Source organism: Bemisia tabaci, chromosome 4, assembly GCF_918797505.1.
Source record: "Bemisia tabaci chromosome 4, PGI_BMITA_v3".
NCBI classification, from domain to species: Eukaryota; Metazoa; Arthropoda; class Insecta; order Hemiptera; family Aleyrodidae; genus Bemisia; species Bemisia tabaci.
The window spans coordinates 61,899,599-61,920,807 of NC_092796.1; the positions used below are offsets into that span (position 1 = coordinate 61,899,599).

Consider the following 21,209-nt stretch of genomic DNA (forward strand, 5'->3'; position numbering starts at 1 on the left):
GTATGACCTGATTTCTCTCAAATGTGACGTGCAAAGTTGTCATTTAAAAAAATAAAAAATTCTAAAGGGACTTTCTTTCCTTCTCCTTCCCTCTGCAATGCACTCATATAACTGCCCACTTTGCTTATCCCAGTAAGTCTGAGCATTTTCACAGAGTTAAATAAACTGGAATCATTTGAAAGCAACTAGAATGTCTGGGAACCTGGAATTTCAGAGCAATGCCCATCACTCACATGAAAGAGACAACATACTTACTTACAAATGTCTGTTCAATGTTCATTTTCATTGCCATTTGGCAGATAAAAATGGTGACCACAACCATAGCATACAGAACTTGAGGGTTTGATGCTCAAGACATGACCTCAGTTCCCCCTTTTGGATTGCAACTATATGTCCTGAATGCTCTTACGGTTGGTTAACCGCTGATATAACTTCAGAGTGGCCCCGGACTTTTAAACAGCCTTGAAAGGTGAGCAGTGTTGATAAATCTTACCTGGACTTTCAGAACGTTCAAAAGATTTTATGAGAGAGGTGTGCACTGTCCGTCGATGAATTGCCAGCACACGAAAATTGACCCCAACGACTTCCCGTAGCGCCATTCAACTGGTTGTTCGTCACTTCACTTCTTAGACTGCAGCGAGAATGATTTCTGATGACAATATGACGAAACGCAGTATGGGACTCATAGAAAACAACCAAATAGAGCTATATTGCAACTAATAACACCAAAAGAGTTACAAGTTCGATAACATCATTAAAATTCCGTGAGGAATTCCGAAACACGCACGACTTTCCCTTGTTTACTTTGGAGGTTAAGCTGTTACGATGAATGTTGTCAACCAACGGTGAGGAAACTGTTTTAGGTTAGGGATGTCGATACTCAGGGAAGTATCGATACTCGGTATCGATACTGGTATCGACTCTAAGCATCGATACCGGTATCGATCATCGAGCTGAAGGATCGATACTTATGAGGTATCGATACCATCGAAACTATTTCTGAATTATGCCGTGATTCTGAGTGTGCATATGTCTGTCGGCCGTTAAATTCCGCCAGATTTACGCCTCTCTCGAAAAAGCCCTGTTCGCGTCCTTAGTCAACTATTTTGAGCCCTTAACTACAGTTATCGAACTGAGCTTTTACCATTTTTATTGAAGTATAATCATCTTGAGAAACTTGATTACTCCGTCGTTTGTCACAGTGCATCATGAAGATGAAATAGCGCGGAGAGAATTTTTTAAAAAAGAAAAAGAGGCCTTCTTCATGGCCAAATCAGATTAAGGTGAATCTACACCCAGTAGTTGGGAAATTTTCCGTCAAGAGATAGCGGCACAGTCGATTTTCAGGGGGGGACCGTTCTGATGAGGATATTTTTGAAAATATAGCGAATATCATAAAAAATCGACCGAATACGCGTAGATAATTTTTTTCTTGAATGGTTGACGTATAAATCATTGAAATCCGTGATGTTTGGCGAGCGAAATTATGCAGACCGTTTTCGGACACTTGCAAAACGGCAACGCTGCCGTCTTGGTGATATGTTTACACTCCGGTTCTAACCTATAAAACAAACATGTATTTTTGATAGACCACAAAATTTTAACTTGATTAATTACAATTGTGTCGTGGAAGTAGTCTTTGATTGTTAATTTATCGAAAATAAGTTATTATGCTATAGTTCTTTTCCTGATGGCTCAGTTCAGTCTGGTTCAGTCCACGTTTTGACCATTCCGTACCTCTATTGTCACCGTGCAACCTGTCCATCAATTGGCATAATGAAGAAAATATGTTTTGAGGTAAGTTGATATCTGGTTTTCCACCTAAAACTTGGCTCATGGTTACATAATTTCACATACTCTGCCAACATTTCAGTTGGAATCTCTAAGGGCGAACGAGTTATACCATTGACATTGCCCCTAAATCTGGAAGTCAAATTCATCAATCGAAGCTGCTGTTTTGACCTGAACACACGTCTATTTTTGTTGCCATGTGTTTATGTCACTGTTTTTTTTACACAAGTTAGAATTCACACTTAACCCTGTACTAAAAAATACGGTGTAGGGTGAATAACTCATGATCTTAATCCAAACAAGGAAATCATCCGTTGATGAGATGAACCCTTCTGGCAGTGCTTATCTGGAGAGTAAAGCATAACGCCTGAGGCGCAAAGGGCTTGAGGGTGTTGGACAGTAAGCCCCGTAGTATCCATGAAACTGCAATTTAATGGTTAAACTCCCAGAGTACATTCTCTGTTTGCGATGTAGCAGACTTCCTGTAATACTTTATTTTTTAAATGGAAAACTATTCAGTGTCACTTCTTGAAAATTTCTGTGACTTTTCTCTTCTGCACAAAAAAAATTCTGTGAAAACCTCAAAGAATGACATTGATTTTTTCTCCTCAATAAAAATAAAGTGGGAGCAGAGATTTTTAAACACTGCAAACGAGATAGGTGCTTTGGGAGTTTCATCGTCGTAATGTTCCTATCCAGACTAGGACTGTCATTTGACAAAGCACTATCAGCATCACCTGTGCCTGTTTTCCACATAAGACGGGGCAAAAACTGTATTTTTCAGTTTCAAGAGAGCTCTTCAAAAATTCTAATTCTAACGATAAAATCTCCTGCATCACAATGGAAAAGTTACACCGATCTATAAGTATTTTTGAAGAAAGAAAACTGCAATTTTATGAACATTTGGAAATTTCATTCTAGATGAACAGCCTGAAATCTAGGGAATTTTTTTTCAACAGATAAAATTTGTACATCAAGTGTAATTAGAATCTGAGAGCTGAAGGGTCACCACCTCTTTGAATTGACACCAAATGACTCATTATACAATTCAAATGCATGGGATACAGAATAATGCTGTTTAATTGTCTGTTTTCAGTTTTTTTGGAGCGCTTCCTACACCTCAGCCTGCTCCTCTTTATTCTGGATTCAGAAAGCGGCTACTATCCTATGACATGGCTGTCAGTTTCTCATCTGAGCAGTCAAGCGATAGGAAATTAGCAGCAACTACAAATCATCTGGTTTTGAGAACTTCACCATGAGTCACCTCAAAACAAAATCATCACAAGAAGTTGTAGTGTGTTCAGAGTAAATAAACATATACCTAGTTCTCCTAAATTTTTTATCTGTGACCAGAAATTATCTAAGAAATTTAAAGTGGCGTGAAGTTCAAATAGCTACCCCTTACATTCATTCCTCTAATTCTAAATGAGAAAATAAATGAAAGTGTAAGTGCTGTGTTGAAAGTATCCTAAGTAGCTTCATCGGTGTTTTTATTCAGCTTATATTTCTGATGAAGGATTAACTGAATTTGGTGAGTCGTTACCATCATATTTTCTTCTTGCATCCAATTTTGCCACAAGTAACCATCAACAGCTGAGTCCCCAAATTTGTTCATTAAGGTATTAAAAGAATACTTTTTAAACAAAACCCTCTCTACACCTTGCAAGAGTTTTTAAATTTGTAAGAGAACTCTTTTTTGTAACTTTTTCTAATGTGACTTGTATTGAGCCTTTCTGTTCAGGGTAATGTACTAATCTTTACAAATAGCAAAATAACAGATTATGTAAAATGCAAAAGTGCCCTTGAAATTGAATAAATATTGCATTTTTTTCTGAGTTTGTTGGCTCCTTAAGTCTAAATGATGTACTTACGTTTTTATTTTGTTTTACCAGCATTTATTTGTGTGTACATTGTCATGAAGCGCACCGAAACTATTTCAGGTGTCACGGAAAGGCTTTCTTTTCCTCTTTGAAAAATGTGCAAATTGGTAGAGTGCCAAACATCTAAAATCCACACCCTGATTGACAATGATGTTTTGAATGTAGTAAATATGTAAACTTGAAGATCAATTATTTTTCTCTTTCTTTGGAGAAGTCTTGCAGAATTTTTCGCCCTGAGAGAAAAAAATCTACTCATGCATGTAAAACTTGACTTTTTATTAATTTACATTTTTCATCCAATTCCACTGTTTTCTAATTGCCTAAAGTATGTTTTACTTTTTTTCGCCAAAAATAATTTAATGACTAGATCGGGAGAAAAAAGTCTGTACCGAGTGGTCTGCATCACCCTCTAAAATGTCGCACCACAGGACTGCAGCTAACAAGCCTCGTGCCTATACTGAAGCTGCTAACATCTACAGGGCCCTTCCTATGATTGTCGCAAAGGTTCTTCACTAACTTAATCTGTTTTGCTCATTGATCCCAATGGACAGCCTTGAGACCATCTTTCATAAATCTGTGGTTGCCGTTCGTTTTTCTACAACTGGAAGTTTTTCCTCCAAAAAGTAACCAAGAAGCTGTAAAAAAATCGTTTAAGAAAACTTGCTCTCCATATTTTCCTCGAGTAGTAGAAATAGGAACGAAAAATTTCTCAGCAGATACTCAAGCAATGTGCAAAATCTTGAAAGCTTTTGAAAAATCTTATGCTTGAGGATTTTGCATCTTATTCAGGTGAGAGTATGCATTTGAGCTGAATGAAACTGGAAAAAATCTAGATATTTTTAAGAATTCTCACTATAGTTAAAAGAGGCCCCCCTGACAAATTCCCCTAAAAATAGGATAGGTAATTAACTTGCATATTATTTATTACAAAGGCGTTTGAGGCCTTCAGTTTCAGGTTTAAATGTTGTGAACTCATCTTTAAATAGCTTTGATACATGTACAGATATTAATGTTCAAATTACTTTTGATAGTGGAATTTTTTTATTTTGGCTGAATTGAATGAAGATTTGTTGAGACTTTGCGACCAGAAGTTGAAAATGCCCGAGCAAGTGCAGGCGGGAAGAGGAAAAATTTTAAACTTTAAAAGTTTAAAGTCAAAGGTCATATCTAAGAAAAAAAAATTGTCATTTAGCAATCGGTGGGAAATTTTATGGAAAGCCGCAGGGCAAGTGTTAAGGGGGTAGTCTACCCAAACCATCTCAATTTTTTTTTTTTTTTTTTTTTTTTTTTTTTTTTTTTTTTTTTTTTTTTTGGTGCATTTCAACAGTATACTTTGTCTGGAAAACAGGAAAAAGTGATCAGATCATCACCTTTTTTTTAGGCTTTCACGAGCCTTGTGGGAGATATCTCGGGTTCTACAATAGCTATATACTTCTTTTTTTGTAAAAAGAAAAACTCATGATTCAGGCTACAACATGTCAGAAAAACATTTCAATATTCTTTCTTTTTCATTTTCAAAAATTATGAATAAGCTCAGATGATTAAAAATAAGATAAAAAAATTAGAAATCTTTCTTTATAACAAACTTCCATTCATGAAACAAAAAATCCTTTGGACACTTTGTAATAAACATACTTAGACACATAATGAGCCAAAGAATATTGAAATTCATTCATCTAGTCTTGAGAAATCTCTGTCACAAAATGACCCTATTTTTTCAATCTTTCGTGGTTTTAAGGGGAAGGAGTGCCCCCACCCCCCCCCCCCCAAATTTTATTGGGGGGAATCATAGTTTGAGGTTACTACCCACCTTATGCCAAAGTTTCAAGCCAAAAGCTTAAAAACTTAACAATTTTTTTTTTGGGAGGGGGGGGGGTAGACTACCCTCTGAAATGTGAATGTGTGGAAGATTTTGCACCCCTGTTTGCAACATTTCAAGCAGTCTCTCAGAATTACAGTTTGAGAGAGTAAATATTTTTACTAAAGCTCATTGTTGGAGTAAAATATTTTATTTATAGGTAGTTAATGACTTCTGCAAGAGGCAGGAGTGAAGGTTTCGGATTTTTTTTCTTTAGAATGAGAGGGACCGTATACAAAGTAATGCAGCAGGTACGATGAAAGAATATTTTGTATTATTTGAATTTAAATACAGGAGTGTACTAAAGTAATACTTATCATCTAGTTGATGTAGAGCTTTTTAGACATGTTACATAAATGTAGCAAATTGTTAAAGTGTTACATCTCAGCCAGAGAATTGATCTTGTTTGGGAATCGAAAAGAAAAGGCATCCTTCTAGCAAGACCTGAGAAGCATTAGTAGGCTGGTATCCACAATCCTAGAAAGAAGAGACCAGAAACTGTGTAATATGAAAAATAAGAACTATGAATCAAGGATATGAAAGAAATAGATTGTTGCCTGTAGCAACTTGGAGACATTCTACAAAAATGTGGTTCGAGGAGACCTAATTCACTTAGTCTCATTTGACATTCAAATAATGCATCGGTTCATGTTAACAACAGTCATAAGTTTTTTCACCTGGCCTAAAGTCACCAAGGCTCAAAGACTCTTGCTGCTTTCCAAACTTGCTTGAAAAGGCACACAATTCGTCTAAGAAGCAGTTGCATTCTAGCTGTTCAGTCGAAAAGGAATTTTGAAGGTGAGAGGGCACTCAAAGGGGCCTAACATTGGCAAAAATCCTATCTTTAGAACCGGCAAAAGAAGAGAATGAACAAACGTCACATCAAATGATAGCACCATTCAACATAAATGTAAAGGTTAACCATTGCAGATATGGGACCGCTGATGAATAATGCACCCAGGTTGATATGACATTTGTTGCTTCTTTTCTTTCCCTAGTTCTAAAACAGTCATCCCTGATTGAACTTTTCACAAGTCCAACTATGAGAGTCGATTATTACTTACTTTTAATTTCTCTACCTACAAAAGTATAATCCGGAAAACTTGCTTATCTACTCAATAAATCGCCCTGAATCGCAACCGTGTGAATGGGTATAACTCTGCATGGATAAATCTTAGGGATGCAAATAGAGCTTGAAAAAGAGTAAATAGCTGTTGGCAGTATACAATGCCAAACTGGTTCAGCAGGATTGAAGTTTTAATCATTGCTGCATGGATTTCGGCAAGAAGTTCCAATCATTGATGCTGGAAAAAAATCTTCATGCTATCCTTTAACATCTGCTGCAGATTCAGTTCTAAGTAAGTAGATACAAAACTTGTGAAATATTTACGAGTTCAGGATATTACATACCTGTGCATGTCATGTTTCCATCATTTGTGGGTACAGTTTCTTGAAAGGAAATCCTTAGATGTTGCACAATTATTTAGCTGGATGAATAAAAGTACAAAGTAGGTAATTCAAATTCACCCCAGATTCACGACTGTAAAATATTCCCACAACACTTCAGCACTCTGATGAAATTGTTTTCTTTTCGATAAAATCTTCGTTCAAATAGACGCTATTAGTGGCGACGTCATCATAGGGATTCTCCATTATATCGAATTGGATCAAACAATAACATTGGCATAACCTCTTTCAATGCTACCAGTGCGAAAAAATCGATATATATCGCTTTTCTGTGACGTTGCACTAATAGCGTCTATACAAATCATCAACCTCACATTGAACACACTTTGATAACAACAGAACCCGATCTCAGGTCTCCGAGGCTAGGAAAGGAATTTCATCCATCGCCGGCCGAACTTCCTTGCTTTCCTCAAGGGGGGGGAGGGAAGCGACCAGATGTAAACAAACGTCACAACATGCTATCTCTCTCTTACACATTGAGCCGCCCATAAAGAAATCGGTCTGCATAAATTCGGGTATATTTTTGCAAATAATACCCACAAATTTGGTATCATTCTACTCAAAATGTATGCTGCTACGCGTATTCGGTCGATTTTTTGCATGAATTTCAAGTCTTAGTTAATTATTCACTCTCAAAGACTCGCTCACGTAGCAGCGCGACGTGGTGGCGGTTTCTGTCCCTAAATCGCTAGAGATTCACCTTAAGGAAGAAAGCAGGGTGGAAGCATCACACGTAACTTGATGACGTACAGCAGGTCAAAGTTAGTATCCCTTCCCCTGGGCCTTGGCGCGCATTCAAATTTCATTACGCAGAACTGAACCGACACAGTACCCTGATTATTTTACAGAAGGAAGAAGATTCGTTTTCTTACTATTTGTTAAAGCTCGAGCTCAGTGTTAAGATACCTCAGTTCAAAACGGTATTGTAGCGCAAAAATGCCGCTCAAATTCCTCTCTCTCTTTTTTTTTTTTTTTTTTTTTTTTTTTTTTTTATTTTTTATTTTTTTTTTAGCAAGTAGCCTGGAAGGCTACCCGAAAAAAGCTACCCGTTCTCCAACTTCACATACCGTACATTCACCATTCATATCCATATACTCTCTGTCAACGTCAACTTCCCTTCCCTACTTCCCTCAACAATCAATCATTTCCTTCTCCAGTATCCTCCGTTTCAGTCTCTGAAACTCGTCATCAACATGGCGTCCAAAATGGCAGATGCTCTAACCTCCTTCAATCAACCTTGCGCACAGTTGGAGAGTTATCCTTTTGTAGCGTAATGCCAGTGCTAAGTGCTTCGGCTTCGGCTTCGATCTTTTCAACATTTCTAATCTACTTACCACCCTACAATGAAGTGAAACTACGGAGTTTGTGACAGTTGGGTACTTGCAATGATTACCCAGTATCATTTCAGGTGCCGTGTTTATTCGTAATGTTTTCGTTGTAATCTCTCCGTTTTGCTTAGACCAGAAGTGCTTTTTCAACTTACAATGCTCCTCGTCGGTAGTTCATGTTTCAATATGGCTGGACTTCGCTGCAAGTGCTTTCCGAGTTTTTGAAATCAGCATGAAAGTTGAGGTCTCTTTCACAAGTCGAGAGTGTGAGAGGTATTCATTTTTCATATATTTTCTTTTTGATAATTCCATATCGAACCCTATTGATGTGTTTTTCCCTCTGCTAAAGTGCTGATGAGTCATTTGCGAAGTTAATCGAGGTCGCTCTGACGTATCTACGATTTTCGTATGCTAACGAGTTTTGAAGTACTATCACTTACGAAGCAAATATGATAACGCTGCGAACCGAAAGTCGAATCGTCATTTCTATATCTTATTTCTCTCTATCCCATTATTACTGCATTGTCATCTAGTCCATCAGAAACGAACCCTCCTTGAATGAGTTTTTATGCAACAATAATCTCCTCTGTTCCATTACCTTGTATGATTTCCATATGTTCAGTGATTGGCTTTTCTCTACAAACCAAAAGTTATCTGAAGGTCTCTATTGGAATTGCTTCTCATGGTAATCCAGTGCCTATCTACTTTATTAGATGCCTCTCACCAGTCTCTTGCTGTTCAATTCATCATTTCATTAATTCCCATCCATCCAAGTGGTACTAAGTGATCTTGGTCTCTTACTTTCTATGTTGTTTTTGATACCTCACTTAATTATTCAGATTCCTATTCATGCTTCCACTTTGGTGACTATACAGTTTTCTCAGAAAAGCTAAATAATTTTTTTTTTGCCTTTAATAGCTATGCTATCCTTTTCTGTGGTAGATCAGGTTCAAGCAGTTGACAGCAGATGTATTTTTAGACCCAGCACTATTATGGTTTCTTTCCCTATCTCTGAACATATTTGAGTAGCTACTCGATAGGTTTATTCTCTTTGGTCAGCCATATTACAGGTCATTGGTGTTGTTTTACACGGTGGAGCTGTCAGTTCTGATGTGCTATCTTTGCATTCATTGAATTGCTGTAATGTATCGCTGTCCTATTTTATTATTGTCAGAAAACTGGATGTTGCCTCTCAGCAAGCAGAAACATGTATGGTAGCGAATTAAGTGAAAGCTTTGCCGCATCATTGGTGTGTCAAGCATCTTATTTCTTCAAAATTCCTGTAATGCATGGAATTAGTGTCACTACAGATTAGAATCTTACACTCAGTTTAATTTGCGCCCCTCTTTTCACACTTTCTTCTTACAAAAGCAGTGAAGTCCACGTATGTTTCCTACAAACCCTCATTCATCCTACCGGGTCATGGTTTCTTATCCTGAAAACAAAACTGGGAATGGCGTGAACGGCATTATGGAATCTTCCTTGCCCATGTGTACCCTTTCTTATTTTTGGAATCAGAGAGAATTAAAGGCTGTCCTCCTGTGAGCAGTTCAGTAGCAAAGCGAGGTGTTAACGAACAGTTGTGTCAGACACCAGAGGACTGGCAATCTGTTTTACTATGAGGTTCTTAGAATGGTGGTTTTGCTGTGAATGTCCTGTAATTAGCGAGACCAACTGCGAGGAGGTACAGAAGCGTCCATGTCCATTTGGGATTTGGGTCAGAGTAGTTACCGAGGTATTGACCATGACAAATCCGACAAGTAGGTGGTAGTCCAGGAGATCTGCTTGTGAAAAAATGATTCTAATGACATTTCCCATGTCAGCCTTCCTGAAAGTGTGAGGAGGTGGTGCCGAGAATTTTTTACAAAAAATGTTGCACAGCTGTCCCCAAACTGATAGCAAGAGCTCTCCAATGTCTTTCCCAAGTTTCCTCAACGCTAGCTTCAGAGCTCTGCTGAAAATTTAAATCATCTTTAGTAGCATTGCAGTTCCAGTGACTTTTGACCTCCAAAACAACTTTTCGCCACTCCATTTTGTCCTTGCTCCTTTCTATCCATTATCTTTCTTTCTTATTGTCTTCAGTCTTTTTCAACTTCTACAACCCATCTTATGCGTAAGCTTTCTCTCTTCCTTGGTTCTGAAACTCTACTTTCTAAGTAGAACCCCCTTTGAAATTCTGCTATCTTCTATTCTGTTGAATATTAATGAATCTCACAACTGGCACTTGCAAATTACTTATTCTTGTTAAAAGCTTGCTTATCGTCAGCCTCAGATTTGCGATGCAGTCTTTGATCGCAATTTTTTTTTGTTTCATAATGCAGAGTGTTGCCTTAACCTAGGAAAATTTCAAATATAAATTCAATTTAAGTATTCAACTTTACTTAAATCCATAAAACAGACCATAGGTATAAACAACGTACTTACCTAAACAAACAAAAAAACCTCCTAAAAATTTAAAAAAAAATATGTTTCCTTATTTTTCCTAAATAAACTTGATTCTCAGTGAGAAATCTCACTGCTGAAGCAATGGTCTGTAAAACCTCCAAAAAAGTACAGTATTTAAACATAGCTACACACTTGAATTTTGATCTTGATGTATTAACCATACTCTAAAAATGACCGAAGCATTGTAAGTGTCTATTACTCTATGCATCTCTCTGTCCTAGTCATGACATTAATATATTGCGTTGGGCTGGAGGAGATGAGCCTCAGACGAACTGCACAGCTCCCATTCAGAGGTTTAGATCTTATAGGTTCTGCTTTGATATGGCATTGCTGACTTCAGATACAGAACTACTCAAATCAGCAAAACTATCTAATTTTATATTAATTTAGTATCACCGCTACTCAACCCTCAATCATAATCAAAGTTTTTTTTGGTGCTGTAAATTGACCAGTATCTACAATTTTTCATCACATTTCATACTAAGTTCTGAAAACAGATTCAATCGCAGCAAATTCTTAGAATTCATTTTACTCCTTAGGAAAGTCTGCCACAATGGTCAAAGGTTAACTTTCCTGGCTTGGGGAATTTCCATGATGTTTCTAATTCTTAATTTTAGTGCCTTTTTTTTTATTTTAATTCAGGCGCTTTTCAGTCCAGGTAAATTAAGAATTACCCTGTAGTTGCCTATGAGCTCTGCTCATAAAGCTTCTCTTATTTTATCATAGTTACTAAATAGTCCCTAACTGTTTTATTACATCAAGTGAGAATTATTGCTGTTCAATGAACGTACTTACTTATTGCCTTTCTGGCAAAACAGATATATCTATGTGCTTGGGAAGTATTGATTTATCTTCAATTTGGCTTTGAATTGTTTGCTCTCTCTTATCTGGTGCCAACATGATCTTATGTGCGCATGTTCTAAGCAATTTTGCTCTGTCAGGCACTTTAAGTGAGGGTATCTGCTCCAAGCTTTTTTTAGTTGAGTGATGATGTTTACCGGTAATACAAAGGTGTGTTTAGTCTCAAGTCTGATGGCTGAACAAGATGAAACTAGCTATGATTGTTCCCTCATCTTGTTTTCTTTTCTTTGTACTTTTTGCGGTATCTTTTTTAGGATGAGATGAGGAAAATTAAAAGTCAATGCAATTGGTACCTGCCTGCCATTGAACATAAAATCATTTGAATGGTCGCACAGAAAGGAAGAATCCCAGATACTTAGTTATAAAGGAGTAGTAGGGCCAATTAAGCAAATGGAATTCTTAAGGAATAAGGAAAAAAACAAGATGAAAAAGAATGAAATTCAATCTAGATTAAATACTCCTAGGCATGCCTAAAATAACTTTGCTCACATGAGCAGACAACAACGCCCCCCACCATGCTTACAAATTCAAAATTATTTATTTTGTCTAGGAGTTAAGATGACTATGTAATAATCCTAAAATGAATGGCATCAAGGAAGTTCTGAGTGTCTAGATACTCAGGTAGCAAAATTTGGGATCGAAGAAATCATTTGCTAACTCTTGTCACATATTGCATTAATCGATATTCAAATATTGACAGCATTTAGAAGAAAGAAGTTGCAAGAGGGATGAAGTATGCAGTGTACTCTATTGCAGAAGCAACTCTTGATTTTATACCTTTACTTTACTTTAAATTTTTGAATCTTCTGACCTTGACTTGGAACACTGGTCAAGAAACTGTTAGGGACCTCTTTAGTCACATCTCTCAACGCATCTCGAGACACTAAATGAAATAATGATGAATAAATGTCACAAAAAAGTGCTAACAGAATTCAGAAATCTCTTTGGTAACGTTGTTACTATGAATTTCATCAATGTTGTTTAATATCAAGAATTATATTTTGATTGATCGCAGGGATCACGTGACATGTTCACCCAACCTCAGGTCATTACGCATCACAGTGTCGATAGCCACAGCAGTGAATCATCGAGCGTCATCCATCATAAGAAGCGTAAGTTAGACCACGGGAACCACCACCACCACCATCATCAGCTGAGCTCTTCAGATGTATCCTCCACGACCAATGTCAACTACGCGACTGTGAGCGATTACCGCTCGCAACACCATCGCTCTTCCAACAGCAATGTCCATCACGTCATCAAGACGAGCCCCAGTTGCAGCTCTGCCGTTATTTCTCTCAACAATGTCCCTCAGAATTACATTCGAGCCTCAACAATAAAACTCCTTGATACTTACCAGCGCTGCGGACAAAAGGTAAGTTAACATATCAATTTTTTTTTCCTACACCTTACAAATTTCTTGTTTTAGCAACCTGTCAAGAAAACAACCAGCCTTAGCCTCCATACAGCAGGATTGCCGCAATCAGCAGGGTTTGTGCAACCTTGGAAAGTCCATGTATCCTTGAATTTTTTTCCCCATTTTCATGTATTTGAAAACACATGATTTTTGAGGCAAGGAAACTCCTTGAATTTTATTAAATAATGATGGGTGAAACAAAGGAACAAAAGATTCAAATGATCCGAAAAGACCCAATGTCAATGAGCTCAGAACGAATGATTTTTCTAAAAGAAGTTCCAATTAATCCTCTCCAAACACCAAAAACAAAATATAAAACACCAGTATCTTTGTGATTAGTTGAAAAAGCTCAAACTTTCATACTTTATTAATAGTAAAATAATAACACTAAAATGCAATTTTAGAATTGACTAACTTGCTAATCTTAATAAATAAAAAGGCCTGATTGAAGGATTAAATCGTAAATTTAATTATAAGTTTTTATTCTTCATTAAAATTTGAACTACTAAATTTAATCACATTTTTGAAAATTATTTGCTTTACTTAACCTAAAATTTTAATAAAATGTACATAGAATCAAATAAGTCATTCCTTACATCAATTAAGACATGAATATTGGTAGTTTCACCGGTGATTAATATTTTTTTCCACTTTTTTATTTTAATCACTATTTGTTCTATATTAATATACATAATTTAATGATAGTATGTTACTTAGTTTGAAGATTTGTAGAAAGTGTGACACTAACAAAAATGAAGTCATGCTCACTGTCATCCTGTCAACTCAAATAAACTCAAGGTAGCTCATTCTGTTCATTTTACTTTATCAAAATTGTTGAGTGACTTTTTTTTTTTTTATTTCAGCGAAAATCTTGTGAAAACGGTAATGGTGGAGATCGCACTGGGCCAAGTTCTACAACGACGACGCACAGCAAGGGAGCAGGTGCCGCCGCTCAGACAACCAACTCTGCCGGAGCGGACGGCGATTACCAACTTGTCCAGCACGAAGTGTTATACTCTATGACCAACCAGTATGAAGTGTTAGAATTCTTAGGCAGGGGCACTTTTGGACAGGTAAATCATTCAAAATTATTTTACAACTCCCCCATCAATGTACTGAATTCAATTTATGTTGAATCTGTAAAGCGCAGTGCACCCTATTGCCTCAGTACATATATGCAATGAAAGTAAGGGTTTTGTACTCACTTTTTCTTCCCGATGGAGATTGATGTTTTACTTTCAAGCGATGCGCATTTCGAGCTTTACGCTCATCTTCAGGCTACAAATAGAAAACTTGTACCGCGGCGCGGATACGCGTCAAACAACGAAAAACTAAAATACGAGCGCACAACCGCACATTTGACCACTATTGCTAAAATTTTTTAAAAAATTTTAAATAAAATGACCAACCAAAATTTCAACTGCAATGAAAGTGTTGTTAATTTTCCTCTGCTGGGAGACTCCTACAAACCTATCCTCAGAATACCCTGAGCTTCAACTTGAGTCTTTCTTGCTTTGAGAGCTATATGGAATAAGAGGAGCAGAGAGGCTTTCTGTAATTTTACTGCTTGTTATCACTCCATTTATTAATATACAAATTCTGCGCCTGTAGTTGGCATCGTTGGTTTTCTGGGTTTTTTTTAAGACTCGTCTTCCTCGTTGCGTTAAGAGTGAAAGCTCAATGGGCCACTAGACAAGGTCTTAACTACAACTGAAATCCACATGTTTTCTCTTCAAAGTTTTACGTAGAAGATGATTCGTGCAACGGGAAAATTTGGATATCAGGTCCCGAACGTGATGTTAACAAATATTTTTAACACGGGTTTACTGGAAGTTAGATTATCCAAATGATGTCACATGTATTTTTTCCATCAAACCAATGTTAATTTTAAGCTCTAATATCTTGTTTAGGAGTTGATTTCCAGAATTCCTGTTGTGTGGTTAACTTTCCCCGTAAACTTTTGAAGAGAATATGTTACATCCTGCTTTAGTTCATAGCATGTCCAGAGATCCATTTACCAGATTTGGCTTTTTACCAAACTCTTTTTGCCTGTTTATTATGTTTTTTAAGATTTAATTAAGCTTTATTTTCATATTTCAGGTTGTAAAATGTTGGAAAAAAGGAACGAACGAAATTGTAGCGATCAAAATTTTGAAGAACCATCCTTCTTATGCAAGGCAGGGACAGATTGAGGTAAGTATCTCTGTACAACTCTTTTCTTTTGACAAAGAGTTTTTATAAGAGGTTCTAGGGTCAAACCTCTAGATTGCAAGAGGAAAATCTAGTGGCTCGAACAGTATATTTTTTCCTCCTCCATTAAAGTTCTCTATGAAGAAAATATTTGAAGCGCTACTTAAAGCTACAGCTCTCCAAAGTCTGGAAATCAATTATTTTTATTTGTGGCTACGTAGTATACCAAACCTCTTTAAACTTGGCTCTCTCAAAATGTTGTACTCTAAATTCACTAATACAGTAAAACTTTGATATAACGAATTCTTCAAATTAACGAATTTCTTTCGCGGTCCTGAAAAAATCCCTATCTTTTCGATGTAAAATAAATTCTATATAATTAATTTCGGTATAACGTATATTCGCTTTTACGAAGGAAATCTTTGGTCCGAGTACGAACTTTACCATGTAAATCGAACTCGATTTAAGTATGCACGGAAATTTTCGCGCGCCCGGCAACACTGCGGGGGAGAAAGCATGCTTGTCTTCACCCGCGTATTGTACGTCGGTGTTTGTGCAAAAGTCATTTTCCGATACTGCGGGATTGGGAATTTCCGAGGCGCACATGTTTTCTGGACTAAACGGGGTGATTAAGGAGCTACGTGAACAATGTTATCAGTACAATTTCAACCCCTGCCGTGTGCTCCTCACTACGCTGCGCAGTTTTACTGATCAAGTGCTAACCGGGTGTTCCCCGCCGATTTTCCGTAACATATCGTCAAAGTTGCAGGGGGGGGGGGGGGGTATACACAAAACTGGAAAAAACCGAACATCTCAAGAAAATTTGTGGCTTAAAATCGGGTTTTCCGCGGTTTTCGATCTAACGAATTTTTTCGCCAGTTCCCAGAAATTCGTTATATCGAAGTTTTACTGTATGTACAGTTCCCACCATCATTTTTCGGTAATTAAGAAGCATTCCAATCTTAAATTTGAATGTATGATCATTAAAGCTAAGTGTCTATTATTAGTGAAAAGAACAATCTTCGAGCCCCCCCCCTCCTTTCCCCCGTGGCAAAATTTTCTTCGCTGTACTCATGATTATGTCTGTGAGTTTATCTGTAACCTCAAGTGTGTCTCATGACTGATCTGCTCAAGTACAGCATGAGACTTGCTGATTGCTAATCATTCAAGAATTTTAGAAACTGGAAAGATGTTTGTAGGAAGCAAAATATTTTCTTTTCTCTTTGTAATGGTGCATCTTGACTGGAGAATAGTCTGTACAAATGAAAAATTTGTAGACACTTGTTCAGAACTCACAGATTACAGATCACAGTGACAGATTAGCTTCCCATGAAAGAGCATGCTTTTTCGTATTTGGACGCATTTCTGTCAAACGGAGCTATGTGCATTATGACATGAGCCCTGCTACGCATATATTCTCATGAGTCTCAGGGCTCATGCCTTGATGCACATAGTTCCGTTTGATAGAAATACGTCCATTTAAATGCGATTTTCTCGAAACTATGATTTGCAGCATAAATCCTTTTACCTAAGAAGTTTTTAACCTCTGACTCACCTTTTTTCTGTTTTTCCTGATCAGGTAAGCATATTGTCCCAGCTTAGCAAGGAAAATGCAGATGAATTCAATTTTGTTCGGGCCTACGAGTGTTTCCAACACAAGAACCACACGTGTCTTGTGTTTGAAATGCTCGAGCAAAACCTCTACGACTTCCTCAAGCAGAAGAAATACAGTCCTCTCAAATACATTCGACCAATTTTGCAACAAGTATTGACTGCTTTGCTGAAACTAAAGGTAATTGAGTTATCCTTTCTCATGAGCTTTTAGTGTAGAATGAGTCAGTTAGATCATTTTTTTTTATTGGGTCATTCGAAAGAAGTAAGTGACCGAAGCTCACAGTTTTTTCCCAAATTTTTTTGATGACTACAAACGGGAGGAAAGTTTATTTGAAAGTGCCAAAAATTAGGGTGGCCTAAAACAGCGTTTGAACTGCGTGGTCGTCCGCATGTACACGTCACGATCAATATGGCGGCGGAATGCGTAACATGTTTTTAAGGACCCCTATAAAGGAAGCGTCATATCTCCGCGGAGACAATTTTTCGTGAAATTTTATCATGCGCATCATTCTTCTCGTACCGAAAATTGTAAGATACGACTAACTGCAGGCAAATCCCTTCCGAGCTTAACTGACTCATTCCGACCATTCTATGCCATTCCATCTCCATCAACATTTCATCACTTGTTTCGTTTTATCTAACCACAAAACAGAAAATTCCATCTAAGGCCTTTGGTGAAAGATGTTGAAATTCATGTCTCAATTAATTATTTCAGATTTCTTTGAGTATAGGGTCATTTTTGTTTTTATCTTGGAAACGAAAATTTTGAGCATTACCTGAGATGATGATAGACACTGTTACACCTGGGGTACTTGTCACGTGCATACCTACAGTGAAACTCCCAAACCTCGTATCTCGTTTCTGGTGTTTAGAAATCTCTGCTTTCTTTTTAATTTTTAAAGAAATTTGACTCTACATTATTCACAGTACAAAGTTTCATTGAATATTCTTTACACACAGGAGAAAAACTACTGCAGATCTCAAGAGTTGACGTTGAGTAGTTTTACGTGTACATTAAAAAAATCAAGCATGACAGGAAGTTCGCAATGTTGCAAACTGAGATAAGTGGTTTGGGTGTTTCACTATCGATATATTGCTGCTTAAAAGATCCATCACTGTGAATGAACCATTTTTAAATGATTAAACTGCAAATTGAGCTGTCTCAAGAAAATTGAAAGCTAGCCTGTTTTGAGAAAATGTTTGAAGATATTGGACTATAGTTTAAAATGCAACTTGGAGCTCAATTTATTAGCTTTCTAAAGAGCCCTCATTGAGCTCATTTGGTTGAAAATTTGCTCTTCTGCAGTGATTTTCTTGCTACTTGGAGTTTCGAATTTTAAGTTGTTTTCTCTCTACATTTCATTGCCAGCTCTTCAAACTATGCACCAACATGTAAAATGATTTTAGATGCACTGAGTTTTTGACCTCTCTAATCTTCATTTTGCATGATAATTTAATCAGAAAAGTTGTATCATACAGCTGAAAGGCTTCCAACTTAATCATTCCCAAAATTGTTGTATCCTAACAGGGCAAAGTTGAAAAATGAAAAATTACTCGATCCTGAAAATTCAGGAGGGTTTTATTTTTTTATGCATCTAAGAAAAATCTCCGTAGCAAAGAGAAATTTTGACCGTACATATTGGCTCAACGAAGGCATGTTAGGAAACTGATGAAATAAGCTAAATCGCTGTGCAAATCTATACTGCATTTTTTTTTGCTTCTTTTCTGTTTTACTTTTCTCCTCCTTTTCAGTTTGAAGTAGAATATATTTTTTTTTCTTCTTTTTCATCTAGCAACTGGGATTCATCCATGCTGACTTGAAACCGGAAAACATAATGTTAGTTGACCCTGTGCGCCAACCGTATCGGGTGAAAGTGATAGACTTCGGTAGTGCCTCTCATATAAGTAAAGCTGTTTGCAATACTTACTTACAAAGCCGTTACTACAGAGCACCTGAAATTATCCTTGGTAAGATTACTTAATCAATTTCTTTCCCCAGGCTTCAAAGGAGGCACACTCCATATGGGAATGTGCACAATGATCAATTTCCCATTTTTCGGCTGTGGCTTTTCAATGACTAACTTACTCTGAGGTACTTTCAAGGTTAGTTCTCAGTATTTGGTAGGGCTGTGAGAATATTCAAAAATCTCGAATATTCGAGTTCGAATCATTTTTCCGATATTCGATTCGAACAATCTTAGAAACCTCGAATACTCGAATTATTCGAGGACATTGACAAAACTTTGAATATCCAAAAAAAAGACCGAATACTCGTACATTCGGCCATATTGATGACGTACTAGAAAGAACTCGAACAGGCGCCCAGTTCAAACTACTAGTTTTGAGGTTAGGTAAACAAAGGCCAACGTTTTATTGGTTCATTCAGCGCACGGCACTCGCAGACTCGCATAATAGACGGGTCAATTCAAAATTCGCTCCACTTGAGTTCTTGAGAGTTGAGTCTTTACAATGTTGCTGGACTATCTTTGCAAGATCAGCAATAATGTGCAGTTAAACAGAATAAAATGGATTTTCGGACAGTAAGCAGCAGTTTTACTGTTCCGCGACAGTTCAATCAATTGCTTGTTCTTAATTATAGGAAACAATTTTCTCTCCCTTCTGTTCTTTCCCCAGCAAATCAAAATGTATGCAAAACCATTTGATAATTAAATAAATTGATTAATTCTTGATCTTTTTATCTATAATAGTAATTTCTTTATTCAAAATTTGAATTTTAGAAAGAAAATAAATTATTTATTGATTTTTACTTCGACTAACACAGAAGTTGGTTTTGGTCAAAAATAGATAAAAACTAAAACTATTCGATTCGATTCGAATTCGAAACCTTTTCAAAATATTCAATTTGATTCGATTTGACATCAAAAAAAACCACATTCACACAGCCCTAGTATTTGGTACACATTTTCTTAAATTGATAATCTTAATTACGACCTAAAAGAGTGGTTAAAGTATGTAAAGTAAGATACTGGGAACTAATCTGTCAAGTGATTCAAAATAAGTTAGCCACAGAAGAGCTAACATTCTTAAAATTGAATATCGTAAAGAAAACTTTAACCTTGCACTGACCTGAACAGATCCAACTTTTCTCAACATGTTAAAGTGGGAATGTTTCTTCTCTTTTACACTGATATAGCATTAAATCTGAAACTCTTAGTTCTTAAAATTTTGAATATGTATGTATCTGGTATTGTTTTCAGGGCTGCCGTTTTGTGAAGCAATCGATATGTGGTCGTTAGGCTGTGTTGTTGCAGAGTTGTTTTTAGGTTGGCCCCTTTATCCTGGTTCCTCTGAGTATGACCAAATTCGCTACATCAGCCAAACTCAGGGACTGCCTACCGAACATATGCTCAACAATGCATCAAAAACCACGAAGTTCTTCTATCGAGATATGGACAGCACGTATCCATTTTGGAGGCTCAAAGTGAGTATGTTAAATGTGTGCTAAAGAAATTTGAAGTGGTGTTCAAACGCTATGAGACCTGAGACTGTCGCTTATTTCAATTAATTTTCCATCAAACTACCATTAATTTTAACAGGTAATATTTTTCTTTTTACTGACGCCACAGTGATCTATCCTTCATAAGTTTAAAACCTGCCATCTCATGAACTTTATCATCATGATTTCCATAGTAGTGTTGTGTGTAAAGTGCGCTGTTCAACTGTACTTTTGGAGAATAATGGTAGAGAATTCATTGCTGACAGTATTTGTTGTTGTACAGGGAGACAACACTACAGAGAAATTGATGGGACTGGAAAACTGCTAGGATGAGGGAAGATTACAGCTTACTAGGGGACCTTACACTCATGCCTCCTCAAAATCGATCAGCGTTGGGCCAAATTGTAGTTCCTGAAAATCCATTAGACACGTCTTTCAGCTTTTTTGCCAATGCCCACCGGAAAAGGGCAGACAATTTTACTGCAAAGCATTTCTTCCCTGATCTTGTTTCACTTCAGTCCCAAATTAATTTGGCATATTTTTCCTATTATAGACACCAGAGGAGTACGAATCTGAAACAGCAATCAAGACGAAGGAAGCCCGGAAGTACATTTTCAACTGCTTGGATGACATCGGACAAGTAAATGTGCCTGCTGACTTGGAGGGTGGCGAGCTACTTGCTGAGAAAGCTGATAGACGAGAGTTTATCGACTTACTCAAACGAATGTTGACCATGGACCAGGTGGCAATACATAACCCTTTTTTTTTTAAATTTTGTATTGAAAGTTCTACAGTGAACCTCGCTAAGTCGGTTTCGATAAGCCGGTAACCCCTTTAGTCGGTAGAATCGCCGGTCCCGTTTATACCCATATAACACAATGCTAAATAAGTCTCGGTATCT

General features: G+C 37.0%; 1 protein-coding gene and 1 long non-coding RNA gene across 6 annotated transcripts in view; one reads left to right on the forward strand and one right to left on the reverse strand.

Annotated features, from left to right (window-relative positions):
* Nucleotides 1-5,781: 5,781 nt before the first annotated feature.
* Nucleotides 5,782-7,143, reverse strand: LOC140224400 (uncharacterized). Its single transcript, XR_011899666.1, has 2 exons — nt 6,940-7,143; nt 5,782-6,006 (listed from the first exon to the last, which is right to left on the reverse strand). It is a non-coding gene; the product is annotated as an uncharacterized lncRNA (long non-coding RNA).
* A 1,150-nt stretch (nt 7,144-8,293) lies between these two features.
* Hipk (Homeodomain interacting protein kinase) overlaps nt 8,294-21,209 on the forward strand; it is a 40,731-nt gene continuing 27,815 nt past the window's right edge. For 2 of the 5 annotated variants that reach the window (XM_019043393.2, XM_019043395.2), the window contains exons 1-8: nt 8,623-9,009; nt 12,646-13,005; nt 13,911-14,120; nt 15,148-15,240; nt 16,817-17,029; nt 18,645-18,819; nt 20,070-20,293; nt 20,862-21,053. In XM_019043393.2, the coding sequence (XP_018898938.2) occupies nt 9,007-9,009; nt 12,646-13,005; nt 13,911-14,120; nt 15,148-15,240; nt 16,817-17,029; nt 18,645-18,819; nt 20,070-20,293; nt 20,862-21,053 (1,470 nt within the window). In that variant the 5' untranslated portion in view covers nt 8,623-9,006. Of the gene's footprint in view, nt 8,598-8,622; nt 9,010-12,645; nt 13,006-13,910; nt 14,121-15,147; nt 15,241-16,816; nt 17,030-18,644; nt 18,820-20,069; nt 20,294-20,861; nt 21,054-21,209 lie in introns of those variants that run through there. The other 3 variants (XM_019043396.2, XM_019043394.2, XM_019043398.2) reach the window with 3 other exon arrangements.